The sequence below is a fragment of the Trifolium pratense genome, unplaced genomic scaffold, assembly GCF_020283565.1.
Source record: "Trifolium pratense cultivar HEN17-A07 unplaced genomic scaffold, ARS_RC_1.1 scaffold_60, whole genome shotgun sequence".
NCBI lineage: Eukaryota > Viridiplantae > Streptophyta > Magnoliopsida > Fabales > Fabaceae > Trifolium > Trifolium pratense.
In genome coordinates this window covers 52109-71870 of record NW_025721046.1, presented here as the reverse complement: position 1 = coordinate 71870, position 19762 = coordinate 52109, and the positions used below count along the sequence as shown (strand labels likewise).

At 32.3% G+C, this 19762-nt stretch overlaps 1 protein-coding gene and 1 long non-coding RNA gene across 3 annotated transcripts; one reads left to right on the top strand and one right to left on the bottom strand.

The window, feature by feature from the left end:
• The first annotated feature begins 760 nt into the window (after positions 1-760).
• On the top strand, positions 761-1437 carry LOC123901258. Its single transcript, XR_006806669.1, has 3 exons — positions 761-795; positions 888-960; positions 1180-1437. It is a non-coding gene; the product is annotated as an uncharacterized LOC123901258 (long non-coding RNA).
• A 1765-nt stretch (positions 1438-3202) lies between these two features.
• On the bottom strand, positions 3203-6518 carry LOC123901257 (probable LRR receptor-like serine/threonine-protein kinase At1g53440). 2 transcript variants are annotated; one of them, XM_045951593.1, is made up of 8 exons: positions 6271-6518; positions 5583-5778; positions 5365-5502; positions 4982-5094; positions 4632-4842; positions 4300-4537; positions 4036-4186; positions 3203-3894 (listed from the first exon to the last, which is right to left on the bottom strand). In XM_045951593.1, exons 1-8 carry the CDS (start codon positions 6454-6456, stop codon positions 3613-3615), a joined length of 1515 nt encoding a protein of 504 aa, XP_045807549.1. In that variant the 5' UTR covers positions 6457-6518; the 3' UTR covers positions 3203-3612. The 2 variants fall into 2 exon arrangements, with proteins under 2 accessions (XP_045807549.1, XP_045807550.1); XM_045951594.1 differs by having other exon boundaries at positions 6343-6518.
• Between the last annotated feature and the right edge of the window lie 13244 nt (positions 6519-19762).

Here is a 19762-nt window from a genome sequence, read left to right as displayed (position 1 = left end):
ATCGACTAGCTGTTGGAGAACTTCCTTTGGGACCAAGGAACTGAAGACTCAAGGTTCAACTATAAAAGGAAGGCTTTAGCAACATTGAAGAGCAAGAGTTCAATTTACAACAATTAATCTACTTGTCTTTGTGATACAAGTTTTCAAGCTCTTCTTTAAAGATCTCTTTCACTCCATATTTTGTAATTATCATACTAGGATCAGTATCCATTTTGAGTGAACAAAGAGAGATTTTATTGTAACTAGTTTTTCAACTTAGTTTGAGTGAGAAAGCTTTAGATCCAAACCATTATCAAAATTGTAAAGATTGGCTCAATTCAATACGTAACTATTGATTGAGTGACACCTCATAAAGTCTAGGAAGACTTAGGTAGATCAAGCAAGTGAAGCTTGGAAGATTGTGATCTTGGATTAGATCAAAGAAGAAGTGTATCTTGAGATCGGTGGAATCTCTTAGTGGACAATCTCACAGGAGCGTGGGGACTGGAGTAGCCCATACTATTAAGGGGTGAACCAGGATAAAATTATTGTGTCTCTTCTCTCCCTTAAACTCATATTAATTTTATGCAAACACAAACACACACAAATCACTTATTGTTTTGTTTGCAACTCTGAGATCGTTCTAAGATCATTATCCTAACTTATACTATTTATTCTGAAATCATTCTAACGTATGTTTTGATATCTAATTTTTAAAACGACAATTTTTAAAGGTTCACCATTCAAACCCCCCTTTCTTGTGAAAAACTTTGCTACTTCAGAACCTAGAGGGTTCCCAAGCCAGAATTGTGGATCGTAATTTTCTTTCATTTATTTATTCATCTTTCTTTAAAGTGAATAAAATCCACTACTATTATTCTAATTTTAATTTTATATTTAATTTATAGTAACGATTGTGGAGTCTGGGTTGCAGCTTGGATGCAAGAATGTAGCGTGAATGATAACTATAACTTTACACAAGTGAGCACTGTGTGTTTATTTTAATGTCTACTCCAGACAAACTTAAAAATAAAAAATAAAAAAAAAACAAAGAAGAGAAATTTGTTAAAATAATAGAGTGAGTTTGCTAAATAAAAATATTTTCCCTTTAATAATATTCTGTTTTGCATTTAATTTTTTTATTTGGTTATGCAAGTTATTGCATAGTTTTTATCTAACATTTTTATTGTATGCACACAGGTATGCCAAGATGCAAGGATGAAGCTTGCGCTTGATGTGGTTCATAGTAGCTACAATCAACTTATGGATGAAGTTGAAGAAAAGGCGCACCATCATTGGAAAAAGACGACAAAAATTGCTTAGAATCTATTTTGCAACTTTATTTTGCATTTGTTTAACTTTATTTTTTGTATTTTGACAATTGCTTAGCATCTAAATTGTGCACACTTTGTGATAATTTAGATTACTAATTTGCACATCTATTTAGACAATTTATTTGGATGGTTTAATTTGAAAGTTTTTATAATTTCACTTATTTGTTTGGTTCTTTTGATGTAATTTCTACTTACAATCAAAAAATATTATTAATTTCACTAGGATTACTAATTTTTTGGTTCTTTTGATTGCTTGTCAAAAAAAGAAAAGAAATTGAACTAGATTGAAGAGTGAGTTAAAGATAATAAATTCTGAGAGCACCAGGTCTATCCAAAAGTGTTCAAGGATTAACTTTACACCAACTGGACAAGAGGCAAAGTTAAATGCATACATTTTTTTTTTTTACATAGTTTTTTGGTATAGAGACTTAAATGCATACACTCTAGTTACCCATAAATCTAACCTAACGCAAAATATGGGCGTCAATTGCAGTATTTGAGAAATTATTATTGTGAAAAAAATCTAGCTTGCTATATTTTCATTATCTGTGATGCTATTTATAGCAAAAGTTATTTTCGCGAAAACATCATGAATCAATTATGAGGATTAGATCTCTCTACGGGTATAAGTAAAAATATCAAAGGTCCCGCTACAACTGTCAAAAAAAATCAAAGGTCCGCTACCGTTACAATTTTCTATCGTGATATCTTGGAGAATTTTTTTATAGCTAGAAATCTAGAACTAGCATTTTCCTTTCACTATCTAATGTCTAAAATTATGAGGATATTTACTATAATTACTGTCAAAACAGTTTGAGATAAGTAAATCTCTGAAGTAGTTTAGAGAATTGATATTGAAATACTCTCTCCGTCCCAAAATATAAGTAAAAACTAGTCAACAAAAGTTGATGTATTTGGTGTAAATTTTAGTCCAGATACATTAACTTTTGTTGACTCACTTTTGCTTATATTTTGGGACGGAGGGAGTATAGTATTAGTAGTTCTGGCTAATTGTTAGAAAACAGTTCTGGATAGGTGAGTTTGGGATGAACTTTTCAATATACCTATTTTACCTTTGACTTAATTTCACAACTTCCATTAACTAATCAATTTTAAAAAATAAAAAATAAATTTCAAATCATAAAAATGTGAATAAGTGGCAAATGAGTTGCCTATACATGAATGATTACCAACTTAATACTACATCTATATCTATAACAATACTCCAAACTGATGAGAAAATGTGGTAAGATATGGGTTTCGTTCCATTAAGAACTCTAAATCTCAGGAACTTTGCCCATTGCATGTCAGATTGCATGAGCTCCCAACATAATTTCAAGTTAGCAGCCTCATTAACTTTAGACAAAGATCTAATGCCAAGTCCACCTTCATTAAAAATAATTTGGAGTAGAACATATAATTATAAATAATTTGCATAACATTTGAAATATAGCAATTTATTGGTTGAGCTCTATTTTTTTTTTTCTTTCTCAATAAGCCCCGGTGTGAAGCAAGAAACATAGAATTACAGATATATACTCTTCCAAAAAAATTATTTAATCATTCAAAACACAAAATAAAACGAAGTGGATTAAAATGTAAAGAGAAAAATAGATTGCAAATGATAATTGATGAAGTAATGTTGAGTAGTGGAGCTATTTTGGTGATAAGCTATTGTGTGAAATCTTTGGATTATTATGTTGATGTTTGAATGGTTTTTGTGATCTTTTGAGATTAATGAAAATCTTGGTTAATCCCTTAAAGAACAACTTGAAGTATGATCTATCTTCCTTCCTTTGATGCAAATCACCTTTTCACAGATAAAACTCAACATTATGAATCAAACATCCCTCTTTTAAAAATTGAGGTACAAAAGAATGACACAAAAGTTGTCCTAATTGGCATACAAAATGCCAAGTAACTTTCTATATTAGCAATAGTTCACCGTCAATGCCAATGAGTCTAAATTAAGATCTATGGACTGTGGCACACAAGAATGAGTTGAAAAATATCAATAAAAGCTTTATAAGAAAAAAATACACAAGAAATGCCTTTAACTCACAATTTTGCAACAAATAAATGTACATGTGCTATGTATTTGTAAACCTGATGATGGAACCAAACTTCTATGCTCGCTTATCGTCTTGATATGCTGTTAATCTGCAGTTCATACACTATATATATATCACCTTCGTAAAATGATTTAGTGTGCTCTGAACACATCATGTGAAACTCAAGAAAGTTAACTGCTTGAAGAAAAATCATCTTCACTTAGAAGAGATACGGAGGAGTCTTGTGACTATCTTGCTGATGTTTGACTATCTTGTGACAGAAACTCGGAGGATTTGAGACTTGCATGTTGACCGCTGTCCCTCTGATTGATTACTGTCATTTGGATCGGAGTTTTTCCTTCAAGCATGCTCACTACCGATGACATCGATGGCCTAAGAGTGGGAGATGTGTTTGTGCATAAGAATGCCACATTAAGCATTCTCATGGTTTCCTTTGTGGAGTACCTTGAGCCAAGAAGACTTGGATCCACTAACTCCAAAATGTTTCCTTGTTCTTGAAGATCACAGGCCTTCAACAACGCGTGCAAATAGGAAGTAGAAAATAAGCCAAACCATAAATATAATAAATAAGAAATAAAGAGGATAAGTTTGGTGTTATGAGACCTGATTAATCATAAACTCACAAAGTAAAAAAGGAAGTTCAAACATACCCAATCCAGAAGATATGAAAACTCCTCCATTGGATTAAAATTTGTATTGCTTTTTCCGCTAACAATCTCTAAAGCTACAACTCCAAAGCTATATACATCTGCCTTATCGGTCAAGTAACCCCGCATAGCATATTCTGGAGCCATGTATCCACTATTGAGAAACAGTGAAACATAAGTGATTACAAAATATTCTGTATAATTTTATTTTTAATGCTAATAATAAAATAATAGCTAATTTTTAACGTTGTAGTGGCAAGTACTAACACTGTTCCTGCTATCCGTGTACTGATATGGGTATTCCCATCTTCATCAAGCTTAGCTAAACCGAAGTCAGAGATTTTGGCATTCAAATCCTTGTCAAGTAATACATTAGAAGCCTTAATATCCCTGTGTACTATTTTCAACGCTGATTCTTCATGAAGAAATGCTAATCCCTTTGCTATGCCAAGACAAATCTTCATTCTTGCAGGCCAATCCAAGTGCAGCTTCTGTTCTGGACGACCTATCCGAAATGAAAAGATTTTTAGTTACATCTTGATTTTGAAGTAGAAAACACACACACATTCACAAGGTATTATTGTTTACGAGGCATTCACCAAAAAGTGCGCGCGCAAGACAATTGTTTTCCATGTATTCATATACCAGCAGCAACTGCTTTCCTTCAATGCAACAGCCATAGAGCTTAACAAGATTTGGATGCTGTAAAGCAGATATCATTCCGATTTCATTAACAAATTCACGGTTCCCTTGATGTGATTTGGAGGAGAGTTGCTTAACAGCAATGACATCACCATCTGACAGAATACCCTATTTTAAGCCATGGCCATGATTTTGAATATAAATTAGTGAAGATAACTTGCAAGATTGCACGTTTCATTAGCAGAAAACTTTTCTTAGAATAGATACAGGTTTTGTGGGATAAGTAGCATGATTTATCCATAGTTACCTTGTATACCGGTCCAAATCCCCCTTCACCAATCTTATTTGCAGGGTCAAAGTCATTAGTGGCTATTTTAATTTGTCTTAAGCTGAAATAACCAGTTTTGAGATCAAGAAGTTCTGCAACAGGAAGATTTACAATTAAATCACCATTCAGATTTTAAAAATTGGTAAGAAAAGAATTACAAAAAGGCAAATTAGAAAGGAAAATAGTGAACCATACAAATTTCTAGGAGAAAAAAGTTGTGTTTACCACAATATTGAATCCAAATCAGTTTTTTCTTTAAATTTGTCTGCATTTTGTATCCATAGTTCCATACGGTAATTTTTATGCCTCCGGCATACAAATCATGTTTGTGCCTTATTTTATATTTTGGACTAGAATCTTACCTTTCTCTCTTACATATTTTCTGCCAAGCAAACCCATCTTCCAAAGGGTAACCAATATCAATATGACAAGGATACATGATGCGGCTACAATTCCAACAATAACTCCAGCAGACAACCCTTTTGAATGATTTTTGAAGTCTACATCAAAGTTGAAATGCTTATAGAACATGTCTTAGCATGGTAGTTGAAAGAAAGATGATAAGGAAAAAAAAACTTACTTGGTGTTACTGTGATAGCAGATATAAGAGGTCCATATACATCTCTGACAGGAATCGCATTGGTTCCTTTCCCTACCCAGTATAAGTGAATTTCCAACGTGTTGTCGTTGACTTCGACATCAAATTCCTTAGTGATGCCCTTTCCAACTCCACCAGCTTCTTCCATAATGTTAAAATCTTTCAAATATTTAAAACCCTGTGATGATGTAGCACTTTACGTTTATACCTTCAGTTTAGGACATTTAGCTTCTTCAAATACCAGATACTTTCTCCGTTCTTAAAAAGATGGAGAATTTTAAACTACTCTACTGTATATCTGGGTATCAGCCACACTGATACCAAATAAACACAGAAGTTCACAAAGGCAAGTGGCACTTCCGATCGCTGGTTAGAATAATGTTTCTCCCCCTTGAATGAAGTTCAACTCTAAATTATATACAAAAATTCCCTCTAGATCAAAAATTATATACAGAAATTCCATCTAGATCAAAGAATTTGTCTGAAGAACTCAATGAATTTCCCAAACAATATCTCACTGGACAATAAATAGAAGTTGAGTTTCAATTTGAAAAGGAATGGAAATTGTAAAAATATAGAATCTGGAGAAAAGAGAGAAAATAAACTGATAATCAAAGATAACTGCGATAAAATAAAAGGAATTCAAAATTGAGTTTCAATTTGAACTTACGAAGGAATTCAAAATTCCAGAAGAAAATCGCAAAAGGAATTCAAAAGTCCAGAAAGAAGTGAAAATCCTAACTATCAAAGTTACAGAGTTGAAGGTTCTCGGTGTCGCTGCCATGGTAGAGGATCTGGTCGGCAAAGAGAGGCGCATCGGAAGAGACGATGTTTCGATGATGAACATCGGAACCATCTGGTCGGTATGAATTTGGAGAGTTTGGAATTTTATTTTTTTTGATAACTGGAGAGTTTGGAATTAAGTTGACAACTTGACTACCCATTTCATAAAAATGGGTCATATAGCCCATCTTATGTGTCTTATTATTAGTGGTTGAATAAAGTGTCATTTATAATATTATTAAATATTATTAATTTTCAATTGTGGCAATATATCTTTTAATAATAGTGGATTCACCCCTCCTTATTCCAATAAAAATCATTCCTCGTGTGAAGTGTAAACCACCTTAATTAATGAACCGCTTGTAAAAACAAAAACTTAATTAATACTAGCATATGGATCCAATTCCATATATTCACATATCAATGAAGTGATTAACCCAATTGAAAAAGAAAAGTCATTTTTCCTTTGTTTTCGACGAACAAGACAAGGAGTGCTCGCGGTTCGGTTTGGATTGGTTTTGAGGCAAAAACTCATCCGATCCAAAAATAAATTTATTTGCGGTTTGGTTCGGTTTTGGATGACAAATAAACAAAATCCGATCCAATCCGATCCAATATTATGCGGTTTAATTTGGATCGATTTTTGGATATCCAAATTATAAATTGTATTTTTTTTAAATAAATATAAATATTATAAAAAACGCTACAAAATAATAGTTTGACATTTTTGACAAAATAAATATTAAGTTTGATGTAAAATATAACATATAATATATTGAAAATTAATATTTTGGAATGACAATTACCAATTATATTCGAAACATATAAAAAGTAAAAAAAATAGATTAAATTAAACTAACATATAGTATTAACAAAATTTAAAATGAATAAAAAAGGTTAATGCAATATATATATTTATACTAATAAAAAGATAAATAAATATTAAAATATATGTATGCGGTTTGGTTCGGATTGGATCGGTTTTAAGAAATCAATCCGAAATCCGATCCGATCCAGCGGTTTTCACAAAAGAACATCCAAAAAACTTCGGTTTTTTGCGGTTAAATGTGAAAAAATGTGGAATCTGGAGTTCGAACCCCGGTCACTCCAATAATGTCCATGGTAAATTTTTAGTCTCTGGAAATAGGATTTGGTAATACCGAGCCTATGGGTGTCCGCGGTTCGGTTCAATTTTGGGCGACAAATTAAAAAAAATCTGATCTCATTTTATGCGGTTTAATTTGGATCAATTTTTTAATATCCAAATTGCAAATTGTAAAAATTTTAATTAACTATTAATATTATAAATGTACAATTGGAGGTACTAAAATTTGATTTCAAGTATGCAGTGAAGGTGTGAAAACACAAGAAAGGGGAGTTGAATTGTGTTTTAGCTAAGTTAAAACTTTTTCAAAGTTCTTAACTCAACTAAGTTCGCAGCGGATAAATGTAAGAATAGCAACAAGGATCAAAGAGAGAGAAAAGCACACAACAGATTTATACTGGTTCCTCTCACAAAACGAGAGTAGTCCAGTCCCCTTGCACTTCCAAGAGATTTCACTATAATCACACAAGATTACACAAATAATCAAGCACACAAGCAAGAGACTTCCAAATGCTCAAGCACACAAGCCAGAGACTTCTCAATCTAACAAAGTTAATAAAGTTCGTTGATTGTAAATACAAATGCTCTTAAAAGAACCTTTAAGATCAAATATAGTGAGTATATAAAAACTACAGAGTATTTGGACTAAGAGTGAAAATCACAAGTTCAGAGGTTCAGAGCTTTGTATTCGCTGATAAGAATTGTTCGAGCGCGTGTTGTAAATGTTGTTATTTGCAATCTGATTCTTCTAGTATTTATAACTGAGAAAGAGTCGTTGCAAAGACGACCGTTGTTGAAGATAACCTTTTGTCTTCATGCATCTGTCTTGATGCAGTTTGGTCGTTTCTAAAACTGAGAAAGAATTTCAGAACTTTGACCATGTGCAGAGAAGACTTTCCTTATTCAGCTAAGAAGTCTCAGACAAGTCACGTTCTTCCTTGTGGACAGACAAAATGTAAGTAGTTGTTCTGATCAAGGTTGAGAGGTCCTTTTCTTCATTGGTAAGAGAGTTGACCTTCAAATAAGAATCTTCACACAATCCAAGATATACATCATAGTTTGATTAACTTCAGACTTTAACAAGTTCTGATGTCTTCATCCTCTGATGCATGTAACTTTTGAGGATTCTTATCTTCTGAATTCTTGCGAAGTTCTGAGAACTAACTTCTGAACCTTCTTCAGAGCTTGTCTGTATCTAAGTTCTGCACACTTAAAATAAATTTTTAGTATTTTCAATTGTACATTAATACTTTGTTATCATCAAAACCTTAATGGATTTAGGGGCAAACATTTTTAAATCAATTTTGTTCCAACATGCAGATTTATTTTGAAGATACGCCAGAAGATGATCATTCAGAAGTTCTGAAGGCCCAGAGGTTATCATTTGGAAAACTCTCTGTTTGTAAGAAGTCTCTTGTTTAGTTAACTTGAGCATTTGAGTAGGAAGTCTCTTGTTAGTAATAACTTGAGCAAGTTGTTGTAATCTTTGTGATTATTTTAGTGAAACTCTCTTGGAAGTGCAAGAGGACCGGACTACTCTCGATTTGTGAGAGGAACCAGTATAAAATCCTTTGTGTTCTTCTTTTCTCTCTATCTCCTTACCTCGCGTTTTAGTTTTATCCGCTGCTACTCGAAAAAGTTTTTAAATAACTAAAACATTCAACCCCCCCCCCCCCCCCATTCTTGTGTTTTCCCACCTTCATAAAATATTATAAGAACCTCTCATACAAAAATTTAAAATTTTTTAACATAAGATGAATTATTTATGAATTTTTAAGCACAAAAAACTAAAAAATTTCATATTTAATTCATCATTTGTTAAAAAAAATAATTAAAGTTACACGAGAGATATTCATGTAATGTACTAAAGATGATCGCATGACTTTTTCTAAAATTTCAAATGATATATACGAGTTGACTGAAAATTGCAGAGAACAAAAATTATGATAGAAAATATTTGAGAGACTAAACCCGCGGAAATGTTTTATAGAGATTAAAAACAAAATTCGAGATATTTATTTGGACTAAAAATATATTTAACTCAAAAATTAAACACACACACACACACATATATATATATATATATATATATATATCTCGAGACTAAAATTGAAAGCATAAAATTTAGAGTGAGCAAAATTCAAAAAAAAAATTAAAAATGTAAAAATAAAAGTTAATTATTTAAAAGGATTTACTGTTCCTATCCACAAAAGAAAAAATAAAAAAGTAGTTTAAGTGAAAGAAAAAGAAAGACAATTATTAAATTTCTTATAAAAAAGAAAATTAGTCGGGTCATTATGACTAGGGGTGGACAAGGCCTGAAAAACCGGCCCAACCCACACTGCCCGAAAAAAGTAAACCGAACTGGGTCGGATCTAGGCGGTTTTTTGGAACCGCGAGTCTGTTTTGCGGGTTATTGTGACTTAATATGGCCAGGTTCGGTTCAAGAAAATGGAACCACAGATAACCGAACCGAACCGAAATAAATATAATAAAATAATGTTTTAATACATTAAAACGAAAACGCAGCGTTTTATCCTTGATTCTAGGGTTAGATCTCACTTACACCCTCACTCTTCTCTCTCTCTCTCTCTCTCTCTCTCTCTCTCTCATTCCGCCGTTTCTTTTCTTTCTTCTTTCACTCTCAAACTATCACACAAAAACTCAAACCCTAATATAATGGATTTGCCTCCGCTGAGACCACCACCAACGTAAATCCCTCTATCTTCATTCTTCGTTTCGTTCTTCAATTTCGCCGCTGGTTAATACTTTCTTCGTTTTCATTTTATTTAATTTTTACACTTTCTGTTCGATTTTAGTTTGTTATACATCCCTAACAATTTCTTTTTCTGTTTATTTTCAGATATTGTTGATAAAAAAAATATAACCACTCATGATTTAAGCTTTTCAGTCAAAGGTAATCTTTTGTTTATTTTTTATCACTCTAACTCTATGTTGAAGAACAATAATTTAGGGTTTTTACCTTTTAATAGTTTTAGGGTTTGTTATTTCAGTTTCCTATTCAAGTTATAGTTTTTATGATTTTACTAATAAAAATCGTTTGTTTCTGATTTAGGGTTTGAGAATCTTCATTCTCTTTTCCAGATCTGTTCTTAAAGTTGTGAGGTAAGTCCCTTTAGTGAATATACTGAAAAGGATAGATCCAAAAAATAAAATTATATTCTTGTTTACTTCTGCTTGTTTGTGAGCCTAAATTAGTGTTTCACTTATCTTTCTTTATTGATGTCAGGAGATCTGTGGCTCTTGCTATAAATTCTTCACTTTATGATAGAAGAACAGATTCATGAATTGGTGAACAAACTGGTTAAAGAGCATGTAAGCATTGACCTTGAATTGTTAAGACTTTTTCCCCTGATAATTACTTGAGTGCTTGGCCTTTTTGCTGTTTTTAAATTACGTATTGTTTGTTCATGTTCCACTTTATGCATCCCATTTTTTTCCTATAAAATTAATATGAAATGTGACACTAACTAAAAATATATAATTCAGAATAATGACATTAGACTAAAATCTATATCTTTTAGTGTAACAAACATGTGCAAGAATCTTGCATCAAATTTGGATGTTTTAATTGCACTATCCATGTACATGTTTGCTTCACATAAAATAATTTTCTTGATATAGTTTGTGTTCAGTTGATATGGGCTATGGCCATATAATTATTCATACTAATGATCGTGAATGTTTGTATTATATGCTACAACCAATTTTGTTATATTTAAGTTTTTTTTTAGAGAATATTTAAGTATTTTTATAAGTATATGCTTTATTTTGCATATTTTAAATTCATATACTTCCAATTTGTTGCTATAACATATTAATTTCACATTTCACATGCAGGAATATCAGTATCAATAAGAGATACATTTGGACGAATTAATGAGTTTCCCATGCTTTGAGACATAAATCCCAATTTCAAGCTTCAAGACTTTTATGAATTATAGTGATGTAATGCTTATTAATACTCAGAAAAAATGATTCAACAATATTTAATATAAGGCCCAATTTTGATGGTTATTGGCCAAAAAAGAGAAAAAACTCATCTGGACTCTTATAAGAAATAAAGCTCAATAAAAGAAAAAAAACTCATTTGGACTGGTATAAGAAAAAAAAACCCAATAAATAAAAAGAGCAAAAAATTAATTGGGCTGTTACTAGCCCAACCCGTAAAAAACCACCCATTCAACCCGCAACCCGTTTAACCCGAACCTGCCTTAACCGAACCTCAAAAATGGTTTGGATTGGGCTGTGTTTTCCCACCCGTGGATTGGGCCGGTTTGAGGTTTTGGGCCCATACCGACCCAAACCGGGCTGTTGTCCACCCCTAATTATGACCCAGTTACGACCCGCGAACCAAATCAAAAAATTGGTGGTTTCTGCATATACACAACACCAAAATATAAAATAAAATCGTAAAAAACTTAGAAAATACATTTACAAATGACTTTTCATAGTTTTGATTGAAAAATATAAAATTTAATTCCAATTTTTTTAAAATATAACAATAAGGTAGATGTATCAATGAACTCTAACACAAACTCAAAAATCAAACTTGAAAGACCAATTGCACTTGAGGAGGTCGTAGCCATAGGTGACAGATCTGAAAAGTAGTTGAAAGATGGAGAATTTCGTTGTGTTTTCCTCTCATAAACTTTTTTTTTTCTCTTTTTGTTGTGTTTTATGTATGCAATTAGATTTTTTATTTATTAAATTTACCGGTTAATTTGTGAAAATAAGTCTTGTAGTGTAGATCCACAAAGCTCGTTGCAAAAGACATGAAAGTCTTGTAGTGTAGATCCACAAAGCTCGTTGCAAAAGACATGAAGGTGTGTACTTGAAACTTGGAACAAAACTCCTCTTTCAATGAACTAATCATTAATGAAAATGGGGTTGAATTGCAATTACATGAAATAAATGATTAAGATTAAAAATTACACACTTTTTTAATAAAAAATAGAAAGTGATATATGTGACCATTCTTATTCTTACAACTAGGATGGGCTACTTTATCCAATTTGTACTGATGGGTAGATAAGAATTTGCCTGGAATTAATGATGAACAAAATCATCAACAAGAAAATTTGGTGGTGAAAAGTGAAAAATGCAGAAGTTTTGTGGTGTTGAATTTATAAATATAAGTCAAACTTAATTGTTCCAGCCTGTCAATACCATTACAACATGTCAAATTACTATTGGTTAATACATTTTAATGTATCAATATATCAGAATCTTACTATTGTACCATAGAAGCCCCCTTTTAGTTTATATATAAGGGCAAATTCATCCATTTAAAATTAATGTTGAGGTGGATGAACAATTGTTGGGGTAGAAAAATTTTTTTTCTAATATTTGTTAAATGCCAACAATGTCCAGCCCACACACCAAACCCTTCCAATTTTTATCTTCTCTTTGGCTCTCTTCTGCAACTGCATACATTTTAATATGTTTCCAACTAGTTCTATTTTCAATTTTCCATATCAAACAACAATATCAATATATCTTAACTGTAATACCCAACATCTAATTTTCATTCACTCCGTAATTTTCTTATTTAAAATGGAACCCAAAAGACAATACCCAATAAACTCAAATATATCATCATAAATATAAGGCTAAATTGTAATTTTGACCCCTCACATTTCCTAATTATGCGATTTTGGTCGATCTAGTTTTAAATGAGCAATTTTAACCCTTCACATTTACCCCCTTTTGGATTTTTTGGTCCCTCTTGATTATTTTGACAAAAAAACTATTGACATGAATTTTTTTTTAACATATATCATAATTATATGGACAACCTAAATTTTTTTTAAAAAAAATCTAAGGAAAGTCGACCGGAAGGGTTGCAAAATCCACCGGTGCTAACCGCCAGTGAAGCACAACACCAATGAGAAGGCCAACAATAACTGCAGCAAACTCACTTGGGTTGGTGCAATGATATTGGCCTGGGACCTAGGAGTGTGATTCTCTTGAGGTCTGAGGTTCGATTCTCTCTGGCGTCAATTTAAGTGGGCTAATTAGCTTCTCAAAAAAAAAAAATAACCGCAGCACTGTCCTGTATAAATATGGAAAGTCGATTGCTAAACGCAGCTCTTACAAAAGTAGCATCATTGGCCAATCTCATGGATAAATTGTCAGCACTGTTTTCCTCATCGTCAAACCATCCTGCTTCATTCCTTAGCATGGCTGCCATGTAATTAAAACAGATGGAAATGTTTCAATAACATGGTCTGGACATTAAAAAAATCACCCCACAAGCCTATAAAAATGAGAATAAGTTGATATTTCTATCCTTTTGAAGCTTAGGAGAAGACAACCATGGTTTTTTTTGTCATTGTTTGTTTTTTATTTGGCAAAAACAATATAGACTCAAGTGACCTTCCTTGAAATTTTCTTTTCTTTTTTTTTTAAAAGAAAAAAATTAGGTTGTCCAATATAATTAAGACACGTGTTAAAAAAAATCCTATATCAGCAATTTTTGGGTCAAAATAGTCAAGAGGGATCAAGAAATGCAAAAAGGGGCAAATGTGAATGGCTAAAATCACTCATTTAAAACTAGGAGAACCAAAATCACACAATTAAAAAACGTGAGCGGCAATTTAACCTAAATATAAATTGGAATAAGTGCTACCAAATTGGCACTAACAATTGGTATGTTCATCATATCCCCAAAAACTATAATTTAAAATACCCCAAAAGAATAACTCCAGAACAAAATATACTTCAAGATTTTCTTCTTCTTCAAAACCATTAATGAGTAATTTCATGAGGATTTGTCTATTTCTAGAGAAAGAAAATTAACACGCAATCTATAATAGAGGAGATCAGTCTAAAATCAACCCAACATACAAACCATAATGAAAAATCACACTTGTGCTTCAGGTCATGTGTGTTGATTTCACTATAGAAGGAAAGTTTAGGGGCGTTGGTTTATTGGAGGAATGAAAAGGCAGAATCTCTCAAGGGCACAAACAAGTGTTTTAATTTTCAAAAGAATACATTGAATTAAGTGACGGAAGTTAACGGTGTTAAACATCAGGGGAGGTTAGCGATGAGTGAAAAAGTAGAGGGGGTGATTGTGTTATTTAAGAAGATCTCAAGGGAGGTGAGTGAGGGTAATTTGCCCTAAAAAAAATGTAACATATATTCATTTTCATCATAAAATTGTCCTATAAAAATTTAACTAAAAGTCATTTCAAATGTTTGTGGAGACACTTTACACTTAATATGTTGGGCGTTCAGATTCGAATACATATATCTCAACTCTACACTTATACTATGTTTGGTTCAATGGAAAGATTGGGGGAAGGAAAGAAAGTGAGTGGAAAGACCAACTTTCCATTGTTTGGAACCATGTCAGGGAGGAAGGAAAGAAAAATCATTGTGGGCCCCATGCTAAAAAATGTTTCCGTCCAACTTTGAGAAGAAAGTTGGAATTGATGATGTAATCCAAGAAAATGACGACATTGCCCTTGATTTGATAAACCTAACATGCACTTTTCCAAATATCTATTCGATAACCTTTTTTTTTAACTAGACCCTTATCCGTGCCATGCACGGGTTTTATGCGCTATTTTACATTATAACGCGGAAAAATTATTTGTATAAGTTGAAATAATAATTATTATCAAAATAATAATAATAATAATAATAATAATAATAATAATAATAATAATCATCATCTAAATATAATATATTGATGTAAATATGTGTTTATACATTTCGAAAAACTTCTCTATCCACCATATATTTGAAATTACAACAAATCAATAACCCAACAACTAAAGAAATTTAGAGTAAACTATCAACAAAATTGATACTAATCACTAAGTAAGAGAATGCAAGAATATGTATGTACCCAAAAAATGAAAAAAGAATCCAAAATAAGACTAAAATAATTAGAAAATTTCTTTAGCCAAAAAATAATAATTAGTTAGACAATTAATAACTTGACTGAGATTTTAATGTGGGTGATTATTTACAAAAAAAAAATAGAAAAAAACTTGAAAAGTAAAAAAAAACTCCACCTAAAATCTTAATCAAATTTTAGTAGACAATGTGAAGAATATTATCTACAAAAAAAACTTGAAAATTTATAAAAAAAAGAAAAAACTTGAAAAGTCATCTATATAAATGTTATTGATGTGAGTATATGAAGAGTAGTACATAATAATGACAATGATATAATATAAGAAAGTGATGTGGCATTGTTGAGTGATTTAATTGGATGTAAGTGGCTTATATGGATTAGGGTTAGATCTATTTAGGAATTATATATATAACTTGACTGAGATTTTAATGTGGGTGATTATTTACAAAAAAAAAAAAAAATAGAAAAAAACTTGAAAAGTAAAAAAAAAATCTACCTAAAATCATAATCAAATTTTAGTAGACAATGTGAAGAATATTATTTACAATAAAAACTTGAAAATTTACAAAAAAAAAAAAAAAACTTGAAAAGTCATCTATATAAATGTTATTGTAAATGAAAGGTTTTCATTGGTTTGTGGATTAGGGTTTAGATAAGCAATTCCACAACTATTTAGGATTTATATATATAGATATAGATATATTATAGATTAACACTTTTGATTACTTATCAATTATTCTTATGAATCACTTATTTGATTATTATATTATTTTATTATTATTATTTATATATATATATATCATTAGTAGAAAAATGACATATTGCTTATGGATTTTACATCCATCTAACATATATCAGATGTGAAAAGGAATATGGAGTAGTGTTTATATCTGATTTCAATATTCACAGAAGTAAAAAATACATACACACAACGTTTTACATCTGACCATAATATCACCCCAGATGTAACAAGTCTCTCAAGTGAATTTTTTTTTGTTTGAATGGAAATTAATTATAAGTCGGAAGAGTAAAAAAAAAACAATCACGATCTCTCTCTCTCACACGAAGAACCCTAGCAGACTCACTATCTCTCTCACTCGATCGTACGAACTCAATCACAACATCTCACGATCTCGAACTCCATCCTCCCCTCTCAATCACGACAATTTCTCACTCGAACTCGTCATCTCTCTCGAACCCTAGCCTCCAAATCAAAGCTCAGTGAAACGAATCGAAGCTCTCTTATCTTGTTCCTCTCCCTCCAACTGAAAACACAAACAGGTACTGATTCTATTCTTAAATCTGTTCATATTTTCTTAGTTTTTATTTTATTTAAAGTTTCAGTGATTTTTTTGTCCGGTATAGTGGAAATTATAAAGGTAAATTATATGATAGTTAACACAATATATGATAGTAAATTGCTGCCTATTTTTCTATCTGGTTATTGGTTCACCCTCTGTGCATATATGAATTATTCTGCTAACTGGTTATTGGTTCACCCTTTTTATTGACTAACCCGAATATTTCATTAATCCAAAGGTAATGGTTGCAACTGTGCCTTGTGAAGAGATTGCTTATGAAAAGCTTAGTCAACTACGTTATGATAAGGTGTTGATCCATATCCCCTCCACTTTACCCGTAGCATCAGTTATTTTAAAATCACTCACCATCTGAATGAATTTGGCTTAGGGTTGGCTGGAGTTGGAGGAAGCTGTTCAATTAGATCCAGTACAAGGCTTCGGGGAGAAATTGATCTCCATTATTGATACCTACCTTTCTCTGTACAGATGCTATTGACTTAATTATTGATAAGGTGTTGTGTGTTGTGTATTCAAACAGGAGCTATATAAGAAGAAATTCTTTATAGTATAACCTATGGGCAAGGACTTCGTAAATTAAAATTTCAAATATAGGCAGCTGAATTTTCTACTTGTAAAATAAAATCCTTCACAAACTTTTTTTCGCATGCAAAATTTAACAGAGTTATAAGTACTAGAGATTATTCACCCGCGCTATAAGAAATATCAATTGTCCATCTTCTGCTGGCTTTTAGAAACCTGAAACTAGAGTATGTAGGTAGACATTATGTTTGGTTTCATTTTAAAATAGTTAATTGAAACTCAGCCACCACACCCTTAGCAACCCTAATTACTATTTTGCTTTTTCTTGTTTCATCCATTAGAGAGGGGTGATTTCACCATCCATAACTTGTGTCAACTTCAAATCACCATAAGACGAGTCTTGAAAAAACATAAGATGCTTTGTTGAAGTTGCATACACAACTAGCAAAGTTGGACAAATATAGGCAATGCTAAGCTCACTAGAACAAAATCACCGTACTAAACACAAATATGATACTTGATAAACTGCACCTATTATCTTTTAGAATAGCATAAAACAAAAACAAAAATCAAACAAACTATTAAAACAGATATTTATCATCGATTCATTTTAAATTATTAATCATCTCTAAAACTCTAACATTCAAAACGATTCCGGGAAAGGATAAATAATACCTACATCTTTGATCTCCAACCAAACAACTCAATGAAACCAAAACAGTTTCAATTTTCATTTCAACTAGCTAGCTATTACCATTTTAAATTTTCACCAAAATTGCTCACAATCACCTCCCACTAGACCGACAGCAACTCGAGTAGTTGAATCACCAACAAGTCCGATCTCTAGCCAAAACAAGAACAGACAGAGAGCTAAAAACTTCAAGCATTTTAAGCCCAATTTCTAGCAAAAAAAAAAAAACTATTTTTCTTCTAAATCCAGCAATTCAAACATTTTATCAAATAGCTTGTGCACAATGATGATGAATGCTCATAGATGGTGAGAATACTAAAATCATTTAACCCCAAATTTAGACCCTAGATCATTTAACCCCCAATTTATAACCTAAATCATTTCACCCTAACCCTAATTCATTTTTAAAGAATGCTTACCTTAAGGATAAACAGAGCTTCAGATAACAAATTGCAACAAGGAGAGTGAGAAAGAGATCACATTGCAGCGAGGAGAGCGAGAGAGAGCGCACGCAGTGAGTAGAGCGAGAGACATAACAAGACACATACAAGAAGGCGACGGAGTGGAGAGAGACGACATGGCGGCGACTGTGGCGAGAGGCGGCATGGTGCCGACTGTGGCAGCTTGAAGAGGTTGCGCGGCGGAAAAAGCTACAAATGGAAGAGGGAGCAACGGAAATAGAAAATAGGAAAATGACAACCACAAGAGGTTTCTCAATTAGCAAAATGACCAATATACCCTTTTATGTTGTATATTTGTTGGAGGTGTGTGTCCCAATAGCATTTCTGTTTGGAAATAAATCTATTAAAGTGACACTATAACATCATTTCATTGGAGGCAAGTAGGCATGACAATAGGAGGGGCGGGGACGGGTTTTGCCCTCCCCAAACTCAAACTCATAAAGTTCGGGTTTCCCCAAACTCATCCTAAATTCGAGCGGGGATAAAAATGATAACCCCAAGCCCATACCCAACGGGGATCGGGTATCCCCAACGGGTTTCGGGTATTCTCATTACGCCTCTTTCTACATGAATTTAGATTATACTTTAGTATTTTTTTATTAAAAAAAAAGTCAAATGTCCAAAATTATTGTCTCTCAACAATATTTTTTTAAATAAAGAAAAAAAAATAGAGAAAATAATTTGTTTAATACTCAAATTAAAATAAAAAATAAATATATGGACGTAATTTAAGAGATTGTTTAAGCGTTTCTAATTTAAAAGAGGTGAAATCTAATTTTTAGTATAAGTGAGGGTGGGTTCGGTGTGGGTATCAATGTACCCATTACCCGCCCCAAACCCATATTTTGAAATCGGGGAAAACTCAAACCCGAATCCAAACCCAATCAACTCGGGTTTTCCCCGTCAAAGCGATTATGATTTGGTAAGTACCCGCGGGTATGAGTTTTATTGTCATGCCTAGAGGCAACTGTCATAACAATTAATCTCTTTTTAATAGTAAAGTGTATAACGTGATTGAGATTGTCAATAAAGCTTGGTTTACATAGATTTTTGGTGCGAATATTAGTTATAGGTCTGTTGTAAACTTGTGGCCGTTCTCCCTATGTTTTGACGAACGAGATCCAATGTGTCGTCGTCGTCTGAGTCATCTGGTGGGGGTCCATCTTCATCTTCATCTCCATTTTTTTTCGTCTCGTTGTTCCCATGGTGTCCTCCATTGTTGTGACCATTGGTGTGACGTTAACTGTTCCATTGTTGTTTGTTGGATTTATAATTCCGTTTTGAGGTTCAACGTGTTGTAACCCTATTTATTGATGGAGTACTGTCTGTTGACTCTGTGGTGGCGAGCCCAGGGCCGGGTTTGTTGATCTTATGGTACTAGGATAACTGT

Coding starts and splice junctions, on each gene's coding strand:
- LOC123901257 (XM_045951593.1), bottom strand. CDS start 6,456: ATGGTTCCGATGTTCATCATCGAAACATCGTCTCTTCCGATGCGCCTC. Junction 5,503..5,582: donor TGCTATCACAGTAACACCAA/GTAAGTTTTTTT, acceptor ACTTTGATGTAG/ACTTCAAAAATCATTCAAAA. Junction 4,538..4,631: donor TCTTGCGCGCGCACTTTTTG/GTGAATGCCTCG, acceptor CATTTCGGATAG/GTCGTCCAGAACAGAAGCTG.